Source organism: Drosophila miranda, chromosome XR (assembly GCF_003369915.1).
Source record: "Drosophila miranda strain MSH22 chromosome XR, D.miranda_PacBio2.1, whole genome shotgun sequence".
NCBI lineage: Eukaryota > Metazoa > Arthropoda > Insecta > Diptera > Drosophilidae > Drosophila > Drosophila miranda.
In genome coordinates this window covers 8,845,334-8,866,656 of record NC_046674.1, presented here as the reverse complement: position 1 = coordinate 8,866,656, position 21,323 = coordinate 8,845,334, and the positions used below count along the sequence as shown (strand labels likewise).

Below are 21,323 nucleotides of genomic sequence, written 5' to 3'. Positions count from 1 at the left end.
GAGATAACAATACCAAAAATTTAACGGAGCAAACAATAAGACTACTTTTAATTGCCCTAAGAGGAATCAACAGAAAATAATTAAATAGAAACTAGAGCAAAAAGAGCTTTGTGCGCTTATTATGATCTCTCTTATCTAAAGGCAAATATCAGGGAGAGTTTTTCCTGTATTATCAGTGGGGGAGGGGGTGAGGTAATGCAACGATAAATAACATCCCACAGCAACAGCTCTAACCAGCGACAGTCCCTACAATTAACTGGAGCAGAGCCGTAATCGAAGTGTCAAAATGGGGAATTGTGGAGATCACAGTTTACTGTGAACTCTGAACCATAATTAGACATGCAATCAGATAATTCGCCGATTCATCTGCATATAGAAATTTATGAGGTGATCGAAATAAACTTTACCGCGGGGTTTCCAACATTCAATCTTTATAAACTTTATGACAAATTTCGTTGTGTTCGGTGCCCGCCTCCACTTGTCAATCAATGAAACGCTTGTAAATTACTTATGAGAGTCAAGCGATCGATCAATCGATCAGCGGCGTCAGCGATAGTCTCTTATCAAAATAATCTGTAGAAGTGGCCCACTGTGCCACCATAAAAACAATGGCAGGGGCCTGCGCCTGTGCCTAGGCCCTGTGCCTGTGGCTCCAGGGGAAGGTATTGTCATAAAGAATGCATGCCCGGAGACAGATTGATTCTTATCTGAAGAACTCACCTGGGTGAGCTCTAGCGGAGCTCTTTCGGGTAGCGATTTCCAGCGATTTACAACACGTCCGAGGAGATTTTTTCAATGCCCTCCGTCTAATTCACACTATAAATAATTATCACTTAATTATTGATTTATGTATATATCTCATCGGACATCAGCAAACACATAATTCAGTGACACAAAAAAAAAAAACAAAAAAAAAACAGAGACCCACGATTTATTGGGCGGACAATGGAACACTCTCAGATAGTAGTTGGAAGACCGTATCTAAATGTCGTCTTTGGACTTTAAATTAACACTTCCGCGGCCGCTAGGTTGATTCATGCCCGGAGCCGTTGTTGTGTTCTGTGTGTTTTTGTGCGAGATTTCTTTCAGAGATCCCCTTTGCGGCTTACTTAAGTGGCTTCAATTTAGAGACGCCGCCTCAGCCTCAACCTCACTTCAGAATCCACACACACACACTTTGAGGAATCCCAATCCCTAGACAAGCCCGGGTATCAACCGTAGCCGTAACCACAACCGCAACCACAACAGCAAATCGTAGCCGCAACCGCCAAACGAACCGCTCGATCGTAACGTAGGAACGCAACTGACTCGGATCGCATCGAATCGGATCGTGTACTGGACCGTCTGATGGAGCCAATTTGATAAGCGGCCTCCCAGCCACAGCCCCAGCCGCAGCCGCAGCCGCAGCCCCCGACGATCCACAAAGCTTCAGCTGAGCGCCGGCACAAAGCTGAGAGAGAAATACGGATCGTGCAATGCTAAAAATTGGGGAACTTTGAAGGTGGAAAATGATTGCAAAACCAAGGCATATCTATGCAGTTTTTTCCACAAAGAGTGAGGCGTATGGGTCTTTTCTGGACAGCTTCCAGAGGATTGTAGACCACAAAGATTGAATTGATACTGTTAATGAAACTTATTTTGTTTATGCTCTGAGTATATATTTACTGAAGTAGTAGATTTACTGATTTACAGTAGTCGTGAACTTTTTGATAAATTAACCAACGAATCGTCAGTGTCCAGAACTTCGATCAGATTCCCGGGCCGTAGCTGGATTGGCCGAGCACAAACTTGTAGTAGGCCTTGTTCAGTTGCTCAAGGAAGACAAAGGCAAAGACCGTGTGCGGACCAATGCGGCACAGATAGGGGGTGAAGCCCTTCCACATGGAGAAGAAGCCCTCGTTGCGGGTCACCTTGAACAGGACATCCATGGTGCCGCGATATTCGCCCTTGCCGTCTACCACTTTTTGGTTCTGGATGCGCGTCTTGGCCATGTCGAGCGGCATGGAGGCCACGGTCGTCATAAAGCCGGACATCATGCTTGCGGTCAGATGGAGTAGAAAGCCCTCATTGATATACTGATGGAAGTAGCCCTTTAGCTGGGAGTACGAGGCCAGTTGCACCATGTTGACCACCATGGCACGGCCCACGGTTGGCAGACAGCCGCGCCACAGGGCGAAGATTCCCTCCTCCTTGGTGATGCGCACAAAGGCATCGATGACGTTCTTGTAGTTGCGCCTCTGCGCCTCGGGCACCGATTTGTCCGACATCATCCGGATAAGTGAGACCTCGGCGGGATTGCCAAACATCGCACCGAAAGCGCCCGCCAGGATGCCCATTCCCATGCTGGCAAAGACAGGGGGCGCCTGGTTGTAGCTATTGCGATATGCCTCCACCTCCATCTGATAGAATCCCATGCGGGCCGTTGTATAGGTGGCCTGACGCATCAGCCCGGCGCTCAAGCCATTGTAGAAGGCCAGTATGCCCTCGGCCTTGAACACTTTGGCAATGCAGTCGAAGGAGTTCTTGAATTCGCGCTTACCACTGGCCCCCGATATCTGCATTCTCGTCTTCACCAGATCCAACGGCTGGACAATGCAAGTGCCCAACATGCCGGCAGTGCCCCCAATGACGTACTTCATGTAATTGGGGATGGTCTTCTTCTCCTCCACACCGTAAATGACGACCATGATGGCGGCTGTTTAAACTGAGGATTCTGCAAGGAAATAACCAAAAAGATCTTTCGATTTTAATTTTGAATTTGGAATTTTTGTCTTATTGTAGTTTCCGAAACAGTGCCCAATGGAATGATTACCAAAGACTTGCTTAGTCCTGTCTATCGCACCGCATCGAATTGATATCGATATCGAAGGCAACTCAGGGCAACACGGATTTGGGTCATCGTGGCATTGATTTTAATTGTGGCAGTTAACAGGCCAACACCTACAGCGCCAATTAACGGCCCTCTATAATTTTCCTCACATGCCAGATAATTTGTGCAACTTTTGGGCCACCCACAAATTAACGACACCCTGGCAAGCGGCTTATTATCTGCACAGAACCAAACCGAACCAAAGCCCTGCAGTACATCGGCAGGCAGCCCCTGTCATCGTTAGATGAGTACACACAAAATTGTTTGGCATCGCTTGAAATGCAATTAGAGACAGAAACTCAAACCGAAAGAACACTTTCCAGAGTGTGTAGGGGTATAGAGAGACGAGGCCCCCCCGTAATTAGACAAGCCAAAATTGTTGTGTCAGGAGAGAGGGCTGGGCTGTTGCAGGGGCAGGGGCAGGGGCTGGGGCTGGAACCTAGAATTCATGTACTCGCAAATGCCGTATTGGCAACTCATGGCTGGCTAATTAGGAACTCGTGTGGTTAAGAAAACCATGAGAATGTACGAAAGGAAAGCGGGAAAAATCAACCAGCACAGGGATATATTTACGCTGCTCGATGAAGGATACAGGGAGCACTGAGGTTGCGGAGCAAAGCTTCGAATGCCGTGCCGATCTTCCATTTTTTTTGGTGACAATGTTTATGACACTTGAGAGGATTATGAAGAGCTTTCTTAGACGAGAATTTGTAAAGTTTGAACAGTTTGTCTGGCTTGTGAAAGCGAAAACCCACACTTCTGCACGAGCTGTCAGACTCTAGTGACAGCTTCTTTGACTTTTAAGGCTCAGATATATGAACGAGCTATTATAAATTATATTTTACAAAACTCCTCAACTCCTTTCAATATTTCAGCCACCACTGTGTGGCATCCTATAAAAAAAGTTGCCCTTTCAAATAGAGAAATATGTACATGCCGGAAAGTATGCAGCATTAAATGTGCACTAAGTAGTTCGTTAATTGGCCGCCCTGTACACCAGAGCGCCACACACACGCCACACTTAAAGGGAAAATCCTACACTGAGAGAAAAATTGCACAGTTCAAAGAAATAAACCTATAAATCAATTTAATACAAAAATACGAAAAATTAAAAGGAATTTAATATGATTTTAATACAAATCTATTAGAATGTTGTTCTTATACACTTAAAAATAAATATATATATTATGTTCAATTTGTAGGAAATATTTATATTAATTAAATATGTATTAAATATATTTTAAACAAATATTTTTCTATTAACTACTTTAAATTTGAATATCTGCAAATTAAGGGCATATGTACATATTTAAATCTCAGTGAAAATATAAAAACTTCAGAGGATTTTTTTTCTGTTTGTAGAAAAAGAACCTCCTTCCATAAGATGCTAGGCAGATTTGGGGGTGGCACACTAAACCTTTGACAAACTTGGCTAACGATGCAAATGCTGTTATCAGACAGTCGGCGGGGCAACATAAACAGTCGCCTAATTATTTATGTGCATAAGTAAAAGTGGGCCAAACAGTCGAGAGCTGCCACTGCTGCTGCAGCAACAGAGACAGCAACAGAAACAGCAGCAGCAACAATGCAATCAAACAATCAGAGAGACAAGCTCGCTGAACTGAAATGCCAATTGTGAAAATTGTAAATAAATATTTTAACAGACGACGACGACAACAATAGCAATAGCAGTAGCAACAACAAGTCGGAAAACTACAATAAATCAGATCATATCGGCTGCCGACTGCTGCGGTGCGGTCTCTGTTTGCGGTTTGATGCAGCACCAGGGCAGGAGGGTGTAGCAGAATTGTGGCATCAGCAGCGTAAAGTAGAGGCAGCATCAGAAAGGAGGCATCAGCAGAATAAAGAGGGAGGCCCTAAAAGCGTGAAAGGCATGGAAAACCAAGGTGTGTGTTTCCGACAAGGTGGGGCACTGTCAGATGGTGGCCTATTGGGAAGAAACAACGAGGGAGAGAGAGAGAAAAATGGGAGCACAAACACAAAAAAAAATACGCTTCTGCTCTCGTGCGTGTTTTATGGAATGCCTCACCTTTTATTATCACACCTTGGCGGCAGTAGCTGAGCAGAGCGAGGCCCTACGAGCGTGGAAGAGCGGCATCGGAAAACTAGCCGAAAGAAAAACGCAAAAAGTTAAAAGCAACAACGATAACAATAAGGAGAACGACCAAGTCGATGACAATGAAGATAGCAAAGAAGAAAAGCTACGAAGGGAACGGGGAGGGGGAAGGGGAAGGAACGGAACGGAAGACAGCCCAAAAGGGGAAGGTTCGGCAAGGAAGACAGCCAAAAGGAGCAAAGCCCGAAGAAGGAAGGGATGGCGAGACAGAGTATAAAAGCGAGCAAGAGAGAGAGAGCCGCAAAGAATCGCATGAAAACCGCAGAAAATTTACGCTCAGACGAACCCGAACCCCAGCTCGAACTCGAGCGCTGAGGTGAAGCTTCTGGCTAAAAGCAAAATGACAATAACAGCTGCAATTTCAAGGGGGTTGCCGGGGGGAGGGTGGCTGATGTGATGGCCCTCTGTGAGAGCCGAAGCGAACGACAAAAAAGGTAACTACACGAAACAACAACAAAAACGAGGCATTAAGTGGCGAACCGTTAAGAAGTCATTCGAAGTTGGGATAGACTAAAAAAAAAACAAAACCTGAAACCTGGCCCATTCAGCGCCCTGAGAGTGAGTGAACAAGCATTATGTGCGGTAATTTGTGGAGTAAACAGAGCAAGAGCAAACGAAACAGAAACAGAGAAACGAAACCAAAGCAGACCAGATCAGAGCAGAGCAGAGCAAGAGCAAAAGCAAAAGAAATAGAGCTAGAGGGAGTCAGAGCGGGAGCTGCAGACAGATCTAAAGCTAGAGCCAGAGCGAGATACAGAGTTTAGCGATTCAGTGAGAGCGGCATTCGTAATTGCTCTAAGCTTGAGAGTAAAAGTCTTCTTGAGCCAGCGAGAGCGGCAGCGAAAGTTAATGCAGATCAGAGAGCGGGTAAAGATCCGAAAAAGATTACCAATTAACAGATAAGGGAATTTAAATGAGACTGAAAAACCTCGAGTAAACACAAGTTTCTAGAAGATGTGTGTCATCCGATCGCGTCTGGTGTCCGAAAAGATCATCTTTCTCGCTCTGTCGCAGACAAAGTCAACGCACAATGCAAAAACACAGTTATTGTTAGACAATAAATCAATGCCCACAAAATTCTAAGCCCAACAGCAAAACGAAAGACCTAAAAGCAACAAACTTGCGATCATTACTCTCTTGCGTGCGCTCTCCCTCTCTCGCTCTAGCGCCTCTCTCGCCGTTGTGGCCGCTCTCATGCAGCTGCTCGATTTTCGAACACCAAGCTTTTCGAACTTGAAGCTGCTGCCGAAGCGCGGCTCAGAGCCGACGCCGAAACTTGCAGCCGTCATTCGTCTTTCATTCGTCGGGCGCGATCGTTCGCGTCGTTGTGCAGAATAGAGTTGTAGCAAGAAAGAGAGCAGCCAAGCGTCTTCTTCTTTGCCGAAGAATGAACGTTTTCCCAGGCCGCAGCCGCAGTTGCAGTATCTCCCGGTCCCGGTAGCTCTCGCTTCCCAACCCCCGCCACCCACCTTCAAGCGTGTGGATCCGTGTGTGCGTGTTACCATTTGCATTTCAGTTTATTTTTTTTTTTCGTTCCATTTCGCTGTGTTTTCCGAACTCCGAATCCAAATTGACGCCGCATTGCATTGCACTGTGGATTGCATAGCTCCGTACGGTACGGTTTTCGGAGCCTTAAAAATAGCCTTTTACAGTAATTACTGGGCGCAAAAAAACGTGTTTTTTTTTTTTTTGAACAAGTTACAGTTACAGCTGCACCAAAAGAAAGCAGAAATCAGAAATTTTACTCAAAAGTGTATGGCCGAAAAAAGAAATACAAAAAAAAATAGTGTTTGAAGAAAAGAAGAAAATCTTCTGCCAGCAGCGTCTTCTATTTGTTCCATCTGTTAACATTGTGCTCATAATTTATTGTACAACAAATATGCAAATAGAAAGCAACAAATTTGTACAGCAAGTGGAATATTTCAAAGCTTAAGAAAAGGTAAAAATAAAATAAAAATATAAAAAACCAAACCAATGCATTTCGAACAAAGACGAAAGACCTCCAAAAAAAAAGAAGAAGAAGTCATAAAGAATGAACCTTGGGGGGGGACACAAAACCACGGCACGAAACAACCTGCTAATGAGCCAAATTGTGAAAACCGTCAGAACCGAACTGATTCTGAACTTGATATTCGTTAATATATTCATTAGTAGGCATTTCTCTGAGGCACGGATGACGATTTGCATAACGGTTGAAGCGAGAAGAAAGCTTTTTGTTAGATCATCTCCTAGGGAGAATATCATCACGTTTTTTTTTGTTTTTTTGTGAATGATCTATCGATCTTAAATAGCACTTGCTGCACGATTGAACTTTAAACCGCATTCTTGGCTGTCTCTTTTTGCCTTGGACGCATCTATCAGAGATCGGCAGGAGAGTGGAGAGTGGAGGGAGCCCTGGTGCTGGTGCTGTGGTGCTGGCCAATTTTCAATGGATCGCAGCAGCAGCCAGCCAGCCAGCCAACTTCGTGGGAACTCTTGACTCTTTCGGGGCGACTGTGGCATTTTGCTAGCCATCCGAATCGCGGTTCGGCACAAATTTTAGCCCTGGCCAAAAAAACAGGCTTACAGAACAGGAATTTCCACTCCTACAACAAACCAACCGACAATTGACATTTTTGTGTAATTGCCAAAAGAGTTATTGAAAGAGTATCTTTTTTTTTTTTGGTTTTTTGGTTTTTTCGTTTGATTTTGTTTTTGTTTGTTTTTTGTGATTTTATTCAACATCATTTTCTTTGATTTTTAATCGTCAACAATTAAGGTCAAACATTAATTGAACTATTGAACTAAGGAAACTTAAGTACTAAAAAAAAAAAAATTAAGGAACTCCAAAAAGATCTCTAGACAAAGATCTCGGGTCCAAAGAGGGACACCTTTGAGGTCTGGTCCTCGCCTTGGGGACGCGGCTTGGGCGGTGTCCTTGGAGGCTTTGCCATCGGAGATGGGGAGCTGTCCCTGCTTCCGCAGCTTCTGCAGCTGGCGATGCGGCGCCTCTTCATGCTGCACTTGAGCTCATCCCGGAGCTGCTCCTTGTAGACCAGCTCCCGCTTGCAGGCCTGCAGCTCCTCCACGCTGCAGTTCTTCAGGTGGCGTATGGTGCGGGACACCAGGCCATCAATGATGTGGATCTTGGTGCGGGAGAGCCGCGTGGGCTCCGCATGGCGGCGGGTCAGCTCGCTCTGGTACTGGAACAGCAGATATCCCACACTGGGACGGGCGAAACGACGATGGTTGCGCTGCTGTTGGCTCTCCATTTCAAGGAGTTTCTGTTTAAATTGTTTGAAGCTGTGGGAATCCGCGGTACGGTTCAGGGCGCGACGACGATGTGGATGTTGTACTGGTTCTGGCTCTGGTGGCGGTACTGGCTCTGGCTCTGGTTCTGCCGTGGCTGTGACTGTGGCTTGGGCTGGTTCTGCCTCGGCTTCTGGTGCTGTGTCTGCTAGGCAGTTTGAGCTGTGAATGATGTCCTGTTGTACTTTACCAAGATTATTTATATCTGGGGCGCTTAGCCTACCTGTTGACCTGGCACATGTCCTTTGACCTGCTGACCTGCGTGATTACCTGAAATCTGTTCGCACGGGTAAAACCACTCTCGTTCTCTCTGTCGCTTTGTGTTGCCAGTTGTTGATCCGGATCCGTAATAAAGTTATCAAATGTTTGACGTCTCTGGCAAATGTTGCCTTACCTCAATGTTTCCTTCTTTCCCTTTTCCAGCATTTATGTCTTGACCTTTCGCCTCACTATGTTGCAAGGGTACCGGCTAAGCCCACTAGACTTAAGACTTGGCTTAAACGGCGACTAAGTGGCCAACGATTTCTATACCCAAACGGAAATTTTCTATCGCACAGATTAACTAGCCACCAAACACCGCATGGACATACGAAATTTATCAATGAATTTTGGGCTGTTTTTAAATAACTATGCCGATTTCCTTATACGCAGATGTTGGAAAATAAATAACGAATTTGTTTCTATAATGTTTCACAAAATCGATTGATTTGAAATCGAATGCCCGTAAAGGGAAAAATACACTTGACAATTGAAACAAAGACTACTAAATGGTGTCTACAAATTTGGCAGTACTCCATAAATATGTAAATCTGTTTCTTACATCATTCCATACATGAACTGATGTAATATTTCTTTATTAAAACACATTAATTACATGATTTTTATTTACAAAAAAAAAGAAGAAGTTTAGGTGTCACTCAAAAGCTGTTTGCTGTGGGACTCAATAGTGTTCAAGGGCCAGGTGTTCAAACAGCCAGACCAGCCAGCTTCTCTCTTCCTTCCAGCCTAATATTTTTGTGGATTTGTAGGCCATTGGTATTTCTAGTACATTTCCCCTTAAACCTGTACCAGTTTTTGCCACAAAATTGTGCAAATAAATTCCGTTTGAGAAACACTTTTCCGTAATGAATTTCCTTCAAGTGATAAATATATAAACCCAGAAGGACTCTCTGACTGCGTGTTAAATATTTATTTATGAAACGAATGTCTGGGCCGGACCCCGACTCACAAATTGTGACCTTGTGACCAACCCCCGCCCGCCCCAGAGAAAAGAAAAACCCCCATTTTAATGTGGGTTAGAAGTGGGTTTTAAAAATGCTTTTCATGTAATTGTAATTTCACTTAATGTAATTGACACGCGGCCGGGCCCGGGACCGAATCGAGTTAATTTCTACTTAATTATGGCCTAAATATATATACATTTGTGGGCCAAAAGGAAAGTGAAAAGCGGGAGGGTTTTAAGTAAATGGAAATTTATGAATCTTTTGCCTGGCTGCTGCACAAAAAGAATGATAATAAGTGGCAATAATAATAATGCTATCCATAATGTTGATAGCAATAATAACAATGACCAGTGAAAGTTTCATTCGGTGTCTCTCGTTTATGGTAATTCTTCGGATGATTCAATGCTCTGTTTCGGTGCTAAATGCAAGGCCTGCCCAGATGCCACGATGCTGCTGATGCCATCATTAAAGCTGTCTGCTTGGGTCTTGACGTGGAACATACATATGCCGACTCAAGGCCCAAGGGCCTCTGGCCCCCACCACAATACCAATCCCAGTTGCAGCCGCAGCTCCATTTCCATTTCCATCTCCATTTCCATTTTCCAGATTCCAATGACCACATCTCTCTTCTGTTCATTGAGCGCGTTGAATTGGAAGCTGTCGACGGGCTGTCAAAACCAGCAAATGGCTAACAACCCGCATGGCCGGTAGCCTCTGGGCTACACAGCTTTGACCTTAGCTACCTGACCCATCGGGCCCTCGAGGAGTACGAGTAGGAGACCCTTCAGTTTGTAATAGGCTCAGCCGCAGACCCTTGAGGAGCGCCATAAAATGGTGATGCACCGCATTCGCTTAATCCCGGCGTGTGGTCTTTCCCAAAGGTTCTTAATCCGGCTTCGAGATCCTTTTGTTTTCGCTACATTTGCAGCTACTAAGTGTAATTATAAAAGGATTATGCGACACTCTGTGACCTGGCCCCGGGAGAACTCTCCCTTCCATATGTGTATTTCATTATGACACATATTTTTAATGAATTACCTGGAAGTGGCTGGCTCTCTGGCCTCTATCCTCCCACTGTCTTGCCACTACCCTCTGCGTTTATGCTAATGATGCAGCTACCATGGAAGATATGTCATACATATTTATCTCTCTCTCTCTCTCTCTCTCTCTCTATCTCTTCATCTCTTCGGTTCCCATGGAAACTTTACGTGGATGGAGATGTCACTCAGGTGCTGCTGGATGAGCAGAGGAGATGTGTACCCCCTAGAACATGAGAGAATTCTGTGGAATAGTCGCAAGGTTGTTAGGGAAATGTGATGCAAATGTGAGTTCTTGTAGGTTTTCCCCCTCAACACTCGTCCGGGCTTTCTATTGGTTCTGTTGTTGTGCAATTACTTGAAGATGTTCATCATTTACTTCCATCGAAATGCGGTTCCAGAACTTTCCCACCGACATGCACGTTCCTGCCTCAGAGGCAAGACTTTGGGTCTCCGTAACTAATGCATAATAATGGTATGGTAAACCAAAGGTTAAGCCTTTAAACATCCAATATGGGGGATTAGGCCGGGGGATTAGGACATGAAATATTTTTGCACAAATATTGACAGAGAGAGAGAGAGAGACAGTGCCACAGGTAAACCGCAGCCCCTTCCCTTGATAACAGGTAGCCCTGCCCCAGATATAAGCCCGTGTCCCCTGCCACACAGCCATCAGTCGGCCCAGGGCAGCCCAGGCGAGCGGTTACCCCACTTTCACTTGACTCTGAGCAAACAGCAAACTCGGCCAGAACGCAATGGACCACGACAGACTGTACAGGCCCACCGTCAGCTATCATCTGTTCCTGTATCGGGCCGAGCTGGCGCGTCGCAATGCCCGCCAGCTGAGGCTGTCCCGCACCAAGATCGAGATCACCGACGAGCTCATCTCGAAGACGGTCCGCAATCTGAAGACCTGCAGCATGGATGACCTGAAGGCGGTCAATCGAGAGCTGCTGTTCAAGCGGAAACTGCGCCACAATGTCTCCAAAATGAGCAAAGAGGCCAAGCGGCAGAGACAGCAGCAGCCACAGTCCGCGGCGCAGCATTAGAAATAGAAGCCATTCCATCCACTCGATTGATTTATTGTATATATGTATGTACATATGTGTGTGTGTGTGTAAATAAAGATATATTTGATAAGTTTTATGTTTGCATTGAAACCGCCTTGGAAACTTGTTCGAAAACAAAAACTGGTAGCTGATTCAGACCAGAGCTTGTCGTTTTTGCATTGGCTAACGGCACACAGAGCGCTCTATAAAGAGGGTTACCCGATCGTAGAGACCTCTGAACCTCTACCCGGACAGGGACGTCAACCAGTTGTGTGTTTGGCTTTTTTTTTTTCGGCCACCAACTTAATTAGAAATTGCAAATGCAATTAACAAAAGGCAACAACAACAGAAAAAAGCGCTACTCAAAATGCCAATGTTTTAATAAAAATTTAATTTGTTGTATACATTTTGTTGCTGTTGTTGTTGCCACTGCTTCCCTCTGACACTGAAAGCCAAACGAAACTGGTTCGCTGCATAAATTAGCCAAAAAGCCAGTCGAAAGAGCCAAGAAACCAAAGACCAGGCCAGATCCAAAAGCTCCGCTCAGACGGAGGAGGCGGCGAGGGGTGGTTTGGCTCTGTGCGGGGGAGCGAAAAAAAAGTTAGCAACTTTGGCTAAAAACTCAAACGAAATAAATAAAAATCAGCCAGCCAACAGCTTGAAAACCGCTTGAGGGGGGGAGGGGGGGGGGGGGGCTCCGGCTCTGGCTCTGGGTCTGAAATTTATTTCGTGACACTGTTCGATTTATGTGACTCCAAGAAGGTTGTAATAAAACACAGCCCACCCCCAAACCCCAACCCACCCACCTATATCCGTAGATACACTTTGGATGTCGTTTGGCGCCAGCTGTCGAAATAATTGCCCCGACGATCATTCATGTTTTTCAGTCTTACTTCCATACATATATCATGTGCATATGCCCATATATGAAGCCCCACAACAAAAGGGATATGCTTTATGGGGTTGGGTTTAATCGGTAATCGTATCGTTTGTTCCATTTAATGAGAGTTCTTATTATTTATAAAAACTGGCGTTTTCATCAGGAATTATGCCACACCTTCCCCTTAAATAAAGGAAGCCGAAAATGCAGAAGGATAAAGCAAGATCTAAGCTATTTGGGTACTGAATCCGTTTCCAATCGTTTCATTATTATGCCCATCATTGACATTTGTCGTTTGGCTGTTTGAACACCTGGCTTTGCAGTGCTGGATACAGGAGGCACTTAAAACTATTCCAACCAAACATTTTCAATATTTTCTAAATCAATAAATCCCCTAAAAATAAAAGATCCAAGCTCTTAAACTTGTTTAACCCCTGGAAAAGCCGCCACCCTCTCTCTCACTCTTGATGTTTTGATTGGAATTCTGTTTCTCTCGTCGAATCTCAATCTTTTGGCTTCAATAATTCATTGTTTTTGCCGCCGTGCCATGCTTTGAAGGACAGGCAGGCTTAGAGCCGTAGACAGCAGACAGACGGACGGACGGACGGACAGACGGACGGACCTGAGGTTACTGTTCTACTTGACAAATGGTTTTTGTGTGTGGCCTGACCCACAGCAACAACAAAAGACTACAACAAAAGCCTACTACAACACAAATGTGGCGCATAGGAAAATCATCAAATCACGACTTTGAGCTCTTTTGATTGACATGCACAAAAAGGAGCAACAAAAAGCTCCGAAGAACACTGTCTGTCTGATTGTTCATAATTAAAGCCAAAAAGAGACCCCGAGGCAGTCCCCCCCCTGCCCACCCCACAGAATTTCGCAATAATTCTTGGCGTCGCCAGTCTCGAGGTGACACGAGACGACGTCAACGACTAAGAATGGGGCAAATTGTAGCCGAGAAATTATCTCAGATACAGCAACACGGCAGCACAGAAGCACAGTCAATCCCCCATGGAGTACGCCCCGTTAGATACGAGTGCGAGTGCCAGTGCGAGTGCTTATTAACGCATAATTAGCATGCTTAGACCTGCTCGGATACCCATGACACACACCATCTCGTGGTCATTCCGTGGCTGTGCCTCCAACCCACTGAGACCCAGCCTCCTCCTCCATCTACTGGCTGTTGGGGCTGTGTTCAGCTTGTACCGTTCACTTTGCCCGGCCATAACACGACCAACCGACCACAACTATAGCAACAATTGTCGCTTTTGACATTTAGCCACAATTACTTTTTTTTTTTTAAGCCGTGTCTTTCGTCGTTGCTTATATTTGGTATGACTCGTTCGTTTGGATCTTTGTATCTCCCCCCTTTGAATTTCCATAGCGCGAAACTTGTTATAATTAAAATATGCACACTCTTTTTAGCCACCTCCCCCCGCCCGCCACCAGTCGCGGAAAACAGGTGACAGAATCAGTGATTGGTTGTCCAACCAAAAGTAGGGCTATTTTTAGAAAGTAGATCATAATAGTGGGTGCAACAGGCGTCGGAAAGTGGCCAGGACCAGGCGCTGGAACGACCTGGAACGGGCCGCAACACCATAGAGCTGTCATAGCAATGTTCTTAGTGGGAAAAGCTCTATTGATCCCTCATGGGGAAACGGAAAGAAGGCTATCGAACCAGAGATGTGTGCCTGTGCCTGTGCCTGTTGCCAATTATCCTTCTCTAGTTGCTGTTTCCTTTCGAACTCTGCTCGGCTGCAACCTGATGCCCCCCTGTGACTCCTAGTGTGGCTGTGGCTGTGGCAAGGTGTGGCCATTGCACTTTTCCGTGTTGTGCTGTGCTGTGCTGTGGGCGTAAGCGCTTGCCGCGTTGCCCGTTGACGTGGCCTGAACTGGAACTGAAACTGGAATTGGAATTGTCTGCATGTTTCTAGTGGGGCGGGGCGGGGGGAGCTAGTGGCCCCAGTGCGCCGCCTTTTATAACTTTTGGCATTTACAATATTTAATCATATTTTTCGTGAGGACCGCAACAACGAGAAATGTCGTTCGGAGCGAGCGTAACTTATGGATACTTTTGGGGTGCCCCCGCAACAAAAAGATACAATGGAAGGCATAGCCGAAGCCTGGGATACCCTTCGCGTAGCTGCCTGAAGACTTGAAGACTGAAGGGTATTTTTTGAGAACAGAAATGGAAGAGTCCACAGAATCCCATATTCTCCACCCTCTCTTCTTGGCCTGGCCTCTTCTGTCTTTGCCCTCTGCTCTGCCTGGACTCTCTTTCGGTGCATTGCTGGGAGCAATTTAACCGTTTTCATTTTTTATGCATGTGCATTGCATTTGTGGCTCATTTGCATTTGTGGTTTTTGTTGCTGGTGCTGCCTGCATCTCTCCCTCGCTCCCCCGCTCCCTGCCTCCGCTTTGGCCTCTGGGTGGATCGGCTGGATGGGTGGGTGGGTGGTTGGTTGTCTGTAATGCAATTTGCTGCAAAAATGAAACTGAACGAATGTCGAGAGTCGGGCGTCGAGCATTTGCCAGCATTAAATTTAATTTTATTAAAAAAAACTTTTTTTTTTGTTTGCTTTTCATGTGTCTTTTCCTCCCTCTCTCTCTCTTTCGGTGTGTGTGTGTGTGTGTGTGTGTGGGTGCTGCCTGGGAATTGTACAATTGACTTGCCGCCTGCCGCCTTCCGCCTGCTGCCTGCTGCCTCTGCCGTTTGCTGCAGTTGAAGCTGTTGCCGCCGCTGTTGTCGCCGCATGTTGTTGACGTGCTTGTAGCTGCTGTTTGTCGTTCCCTGAACTTCCCCCCCTGCCCCACACACTTTTTGTTTTATGGCTGCTGCTGCGGCCGTGTTTGTGTGTTGGGCGGATGCGGGGGGGGACCAGCGGCACGATAAACCCAACGAGATTGAAATTGTAACAGTTACGTGTGCGTGTGCGTGTGCGTGTGCGTGTACAGTGGTATTTGTGTAAGAGGCACCATCAATAGGGATTGAAAAGTGCCATTGATTAGGCTTTGAGTTCCACTTGGGTGGAGATTCGAGTTTTGAAAATTTCTAGAATCACCGAAGGTTTCTTTTAGGCAGGTGCCACTATACGGGTATGTACTTTACTCCTTGCACTTTCCCGATGCTTCTGTTGCTGTGGCGGCTTTTGTGGGTTATCTGCTGTCGGCAACAGCCACCGTCCAGGATTTTTACCAATTCTTTGTAGCACTCCAACTTCACCTTTACACATCCATGCGTACACACATACATACATATGTATCGGTGTGTATCACCTGTTCGCTTTTGCATATTCATTTGACGCCCAAAGACAGCAGTCATCAGCAGAGTCAGAAGCCGCATCGCATGTTGGGCAGAGGCAGAGCAGCAGCCGCAGCAGCAGAGGAGAGCAAAACTCAGCAACATTGTTAAAGCAGCAGTCGACGCAGCAGAGGACAGCAACAGCAGAGCTAAAGCAGAGGAGAGCAGAGCAGATAAGAGCAGAGCTGAGAGAGTAAATGCAGCAGCAGCGGTAGGGCAGAGGCAGGCACAGCAGCAGCGGTAGGGCAGAGGCAGGCACAGCAGCAGCGGTAGGACAGAGGCAGGCGCAGCAGCAGCGGTAGGGCAGAGGCAGAGGCAGAGCTAAAGAGCTTAAGCAGAAACAGAAGCAGCGACAACGGCAGAGACAGCCAGCGACTATATCGAAATGCTTCTCATCATCATTTGCATATGTTACAGTTTATTTATTGTTGCGGTTGTTTGCCGCTGCTGCTGCTGCTGCTGCCGATGCTCCTGCTTGTTGCTGTCTCGCTCTTTTATTCGCGCGCATTGCATTACAACACACCAACAAACGAAGGGAGAGAGCGTGCGGATTGCTGGAGTGCTGAAGTATTGGAATGGCGAGGGTGTGATGTCTGATGTGTGAGCAGGAGTCTTAACCTCGCTCTTTCCTGCTCGTGCATTTGCATTGTTTCGCCCTCAAATGATAAACAGTTCGATTGTGTGGTGTGGAGGGAGCACAAAATATAACTCATACGCAATGTTCACCTCGCTCTTTGCTGTCTCCCTCTGTCTCTGTCTCCCTCTCTCTCTCTGCCATATTTATGGCAGTTACGTGAGACTTTGTTTCATGCGACAATTGCTCTTTGTTTCACAGTTCGTTCGGTTTTTGGCATAAATATTTATTTGTTTTTTTTTTCTCCCCACCCCCCTCCTGGTTTTTGTTATAATTTTTTGTTGTAGCCTGATAATTTATGTTTCTTCGATTGTGCAAGAATTGTGCAGACATTCGATGGCACCGAACGAGCGAGCGAGCGAGCGAACAAGAGCGTTCCCTCTCTCAGGGAAGCCTTTCAGGCTATCGCCATCGAGTGAATTAATTCTCGCGGGTCTTTAAGCGAAAGTTGCTTCTAAAGTTGATTTTGCGATAATAATTACAAAGTTTATTGGGTGTGCCCTCGTTGGGTTTTCGGAAAGAGGAATATATAGGAAAGAGTAACAAATATTTATCGAAATCTTAGAGTTATAGTTGACCAATCAAGATGATTTTTCGTATATAAAAAGATAATACTTATAGAAACCATTCTACCAAATAAAGGCCTCACAGCTACATATTTAGTGTACATTTGGTACCCCTCTATCCCGAGCTGACTCCTAGATCGAATCGTTTAGATCGGAATGCTTACAACAGAGAAAACTTTGCTGAACTTTGCTTTATGATAAATTGTATCCTTGGATGTGTAAAACACATTCCACAAGAATACAATATATCCCTCCATGCCACTAGTACCGGAGGTATCATAATACAATAGATTCTACTGTTCATTATTGGTCAACAATGAGTGCCGTGCCCCCGCCCCTGGGGAGGGGGCATATCATTTTCGCATTTTGATGTCCGATTACCGGGGCAAAAGCAGCAGCAGCAGCCATAACTAGAGCACAGCAACAATAGAAAAAGGTACAAAGGCAGCAGCAGTGGCAGAGGCAGCGGCAGAGGCAGCAACAACTATTATGACAGCAAGTGGCTATGGCAAAAGCAATTTGTTGCACTCACTCAGACAGACACACACACACAGACACAGACACAGATAATATAACCAGCAGATAGAATTGTATCTATGTGAGAGACAACTCAATGCGCTGTTCTCTCTCTCTGTCTCTCTCTGTCTCTCTTTCCATCTCGCAAAGTTGTCGGCTATGAAAAATGGATCTGCTCCAGAAGATTTCAGTAATCTCGTTCGTCACACTTGGCCGCTCAAGTACAAATTTATGAAGACTCCAAAGCTAACGACCACTTCGTGCCCCTCCCATACGCCTTCGATCCCCCCCTTCCCCCACCCCGATCAGAGTAGGGCCATGTTCAAGCTTCTTTTATTAACTTGTAACGCTTGTTCCGTTCCGTACCCTCCCCTCCCCACAGCCATTCTTCTAGAGATGCACTCAAGAATGTCATGGAAGAGTGGCCAAAGTGTCAGTGGCTGTTGGGCAGTGCTCTGTAGGAGCATTCCCGATGTGCCGCCGGCTATGATGTAAGTTCAATAAATTTTCCACTGGTGGCAACAATGGTGGCACACACAATCGTTGGCTGTGTGTTGCCTCAGGCTCATTTGCATCGCGGCAATCTTTTTGCGAAATCCCCACGCCAAATGACTCGCGCCCCCCCCCCCCCCCCCCCCCCCCCCCCCCCCCCCCTCCTGTCTTTGCCATCAAGAAAAGTGGGCGTCGCCAGGCACCACCAAATGTTGAAAGGTCTACGAAACAATTAATGTGACTGCCGCGAATAGGCTTAATGAACCTTTTGCAAAAAGAAAAAAAACCACCAACAACTGGCAAACAGTGGAAATACGAAAGGGAAACCCGGCAATTGCCTTTGTTAGTCGCTCACTCCACCCCCACCCCTCAATCATTATCCCTTTCACATTCGATTTAACATTTAACGATGCACAAAATCATGCTCTTTCACTGTGTGGCAGAGTCATTTCCACACACACACACAACAATTAATTAAACCAAAAATATTTTTCTTGTTTTCTCGCCTGTTGCCGTTTCGTTCCTCTCCATCCTGTCCTGTCCTGTCCCGTCCTGTCTACTCCTGCACCGCTCCGTTGTGCTCCGAGTGTTGTACAATTGACGTAAAATATAATTAAAAATGTTCATGTCAATACGCAAAAGCGTTGGATTGTTGGGGTGCAACAAAAATACAAATAAAAATAAAAAACAAAAAAAAACCGACACTATGCGATGCATTCAATCAATGCATGGCAGACAAAATGTAAATGCAAAATGCAAAATGCACTTTTATTGTATTTTAAAACAAATTGAAAAGCCAACAATTCGCTGGAAAATAAGAGCAAAAATTTACCACCCAAAAACGGTCCATTTGGGGGCAGAGCAATGCATTTGATGCTCTATCGATGGATCCCCAAAAAGCATATTTAAAATGTATTTTAAATGGGAATCAACCTTAGTTTTAGAAGCTTTTCTCAACACGAATAGAAGCCCAAAATATGACGCAAAATCTCCATCTCTTGACCAAAATATGTTTAGATGATCTTCGAGAATGTCCTCGAAAGCCTCGATACCCCCCCCCCCCCCCCCCTTCCCCTCATTCGTGTCCAAATTTATGGTTTAATGCCCCCCACCATGTGATATTTATGACTTGAGCACAAAGCTCATGGGTTTATCGGTTTATAACCGTTATGGTGTAAGGGTATACGGATGCACACAGACACACACACACACACACACGTAAGAGAATATTAACACAAAAATGAAAATTCGCATTGCATTGCTGTGTAATAATAAATATTGGTTTTGACTTTTGTTTTTGTTTGTTTGTAGGGCAGTGTCTCTCTCTCTCTCTCTCTCGCTGTCCGTCTCTCTCTGTGTGTCCCCTGCTGTTGATTGTTTTTTGGCATTTAATCTTGCATTACTTTTGTTTCAGCTTTGATTTCTGTCATGCAAATGGGCTAAGGGCGTGTCATGGCATGGCGTGGCGTGGCGTGGCGTCGTGTGGCTGTCATCATGTCTGAACATGTTTATGCATGCATAGAGTTTTGTGTTGGCAGTTTTTACTTTCACTGTCGAACACAAAACAACAACAAAACGCGAAAATTGCTCACCAAAGTGCAACATGGGAGGAATAATCAACCCCCCCGCACCACCCCCCCAACTAAGATTAATGTCGAGCATTTAGCCGAATGTCACACTGTAGGTGGGCAGCCCATGGTCTCCAAGGGGCAACTCCTGGCACATCTTTCACCTGGCCTAACGATACCGCGCGCGCTGCCACAAAATGCAGCATCAACATCATTATTATGGTGTTTCTGTTGTCGGTTGCCCCAACGTAGCAGGTTGATTTCTTTTGACGAAAGCGCACAAATTTTCCTAATGATGCCGGTGCAAATTCAAGCTGCAACTAACTGTTCAGTGCGCACCCCCCCGCCCCATCACCATCCACCGCCCGCTGTTGGCTGTAATCTGGTCATGGCCAACGTGGATGATTGTTGACTTTTATGATTTCCATTTCTTAGCATTATTATGGACGTGTGGCAAATCAACAACAGCAAATAGAAAACACCACCAGCACCAGCAGCAGCAGCAAGAAAATCAATAGAAAATCCCCCAATGAACAAACTGAAAACGGATGAAAATGGCTGGACACAGTGGTACTTTCCCAAGAAAAACTGAACTGAATTGAATGGGAAAAAGGAAAAAGGAAAGAAAAGGCCATTATTTGAATAGCTCTACATCAGGCATCCCCTTTCTCGAAGTAGATCTTCTTCAGCCTTTAGCCCTTCCACAAGTATCGCCTTTTTTTGCTGCTTTCACTGGCCTCAAATCTCTCCATTCGATCCTTATTCTAATCCTAATCTGGCACCAGTTTTAGAGCTTCGCCACTGTGTTGTCTCTGGAATGGCGTTGTGCTGTGGTTGGGGGGGGGGGGGGACTGGGACTGGGACTGGGGCTGGTCGGGTCTGTTCATCTGTTGTGCGTATGCCATAAATCGTAACAATAACTACTTGCCACTTGGCCAGACAACGAGCAGACATCGAGTTGTAGCTGGAGTTTGGTATTGCGATTGGAAGTTGGAGCTGTGGCAGGGGGCCAGAGCTGGCTGCAGCAGGCGGCATACGGCATACGATTTCACTTGACTGACGGACTGACGGACAGAGAGACAGACATAAGCAAAGTGTTTGTGTTGGTTTGTAGCTGTTGTCCATATCCCTCAAGTGACTTTCTAAGCGTTGTCTGAATGCTGGCAACATGAAAAATGTGGAGCTCAAGCAGTGATGCAGTGGCTGTGGCAGTAACAGTAACAGTAACACAAGCAGCAACTCGATTCCACTATCAGCGGCAGTGGCATCAAATACCCATTTATTTGATATGGGGCAGACCAGACCAGCACCCCCCCCACTCCTTTGGCGACCATGACCATGGCCAGTGTTGTGTAGTGCTCGCACAAATATTGTCGCACACACACACACACACACACAAGCACTGATAGAAACACAACTCATAAAAAGCCCATTTATAACTGTTAACTTGTACAAAAGTATTTACAGACGATTTAGCAGCTCAGAGAATTACGGGTAGAACAGCCATCGCACACACACGCACACACACACAAACACACACAAGTGCAATTGTTTATTTGTGTTAACTGCTCTGCCACTTCTTCCTATCCCTAGACCACTTGCCCAAAGTATATTCCATACAAGGAAAGGACCAAGGTCTCCTAAAAGCCCTATGAGAGAGAGAGACACGTCTTCTGGCCATCAGTCGAAGAACTGAGGCGCTTTTTGTGATCATTTCTGCCGCAACGCTGCTTCCAGCTCAATTGGACTCTCCCGCT

General features: G+C 45.8%; 5 protein-coding genes across 15 annotated transcripts in view; 2 read left to right on the top strand and 3 right to left on the bottom strand.

The window, feature by feature from the left end:
- LOC108152614 (contactin-associated protein-like 2) overlaps positions 1-1,310 on the bottom strand; it is a 64,453-nt gene extending 63,143 nt beyond the window's left edge. For 5 of the 6 annotated variants that reach the window (XM_033386687.1, XM_033386691.1, XM_033386692.1 and 2 more), the window contains exon 1: positions 721-1,310. The gene's annotated coding sequence lies outside the window, so the exon portion shown is untranslated. The remainder of the gene's footprint in view (positions 1-720) is intronic. The other variant, XM_017282080.2, reaches the window with a different exon arrangement.
- A 308-nt stretch (positions 1,311-1,618) lies between these two features.
- On the bottom strand, positions 1,619-2,844 carry LOC108153778 (mitochondrial 2-oxoglutarate/malate carrier protein-like). Its single transcript, XM_033388019.1, has one exon. The coding sequence runs from the start codon at positions 2,685-2,687 to the stop codon at positions 1,749-1,751; it is 939 nt and encodes a 312-aa protein (XP_033243910.1). The 5' UTR covers positions 2,688-2,844; the 3' UTR covers positions 1,619-1,748.
- Positions 2,845-6,289: 3,445 nt separating this feature from the next.
- LOC108152338 (pneumococcal serine-rich repeat protein) overlaps positions 6,290-21,323 on the top strand; it is a 122,991-nt gene continuing 107,957 nt past the window's right edge. For all 6 annotated transcript variants that reach the window (XM_033386567.1, XM_033386565.1, XM_017281602.2 and 3 more), the window contains exon 1: positions 6,290-6,945. The gene's annotated coding sequence lies outside the window, so the exon portion shown is untranslated. The remainder of the gene's footprint in view (positions 6,946-21,323) is intronic.
- On the bottom strand, positions 7,738-9,026 carry LOC108152340. Its single transcript, XM_017281603.2, has 3 exons — positions 8,689-9,026; positions 8,518-8,610; positions 7,738-8,456 (listed from the first exon to the last, which is right to left on the bottom strand). The coding sequence occupies exons 1-3, from the start codon at positions 8,718-8,720 to the stop codon at positions 7,844-7,846; spliced, it is 738 nt and encodes a 245-aa protein (XP_017137092.1). The 5' UTR covers positions 8,721-9,026; the 3' UTR covers positions 7,738-7,843.
- LOC108152343 lies at positions 11,204-11,698 on the top strand. The gene has a single exon (XM_017281607.2). It carries the CDS (start codon positions 11,310-11,312, stop codon positions 11,601-11,603), a length of 294 nt encoding a protein of 97 aa, XP_017137096.1. The 5' UTR covers positions 11,204-11,309; the 3' UTR covers positions 11,604-11,698.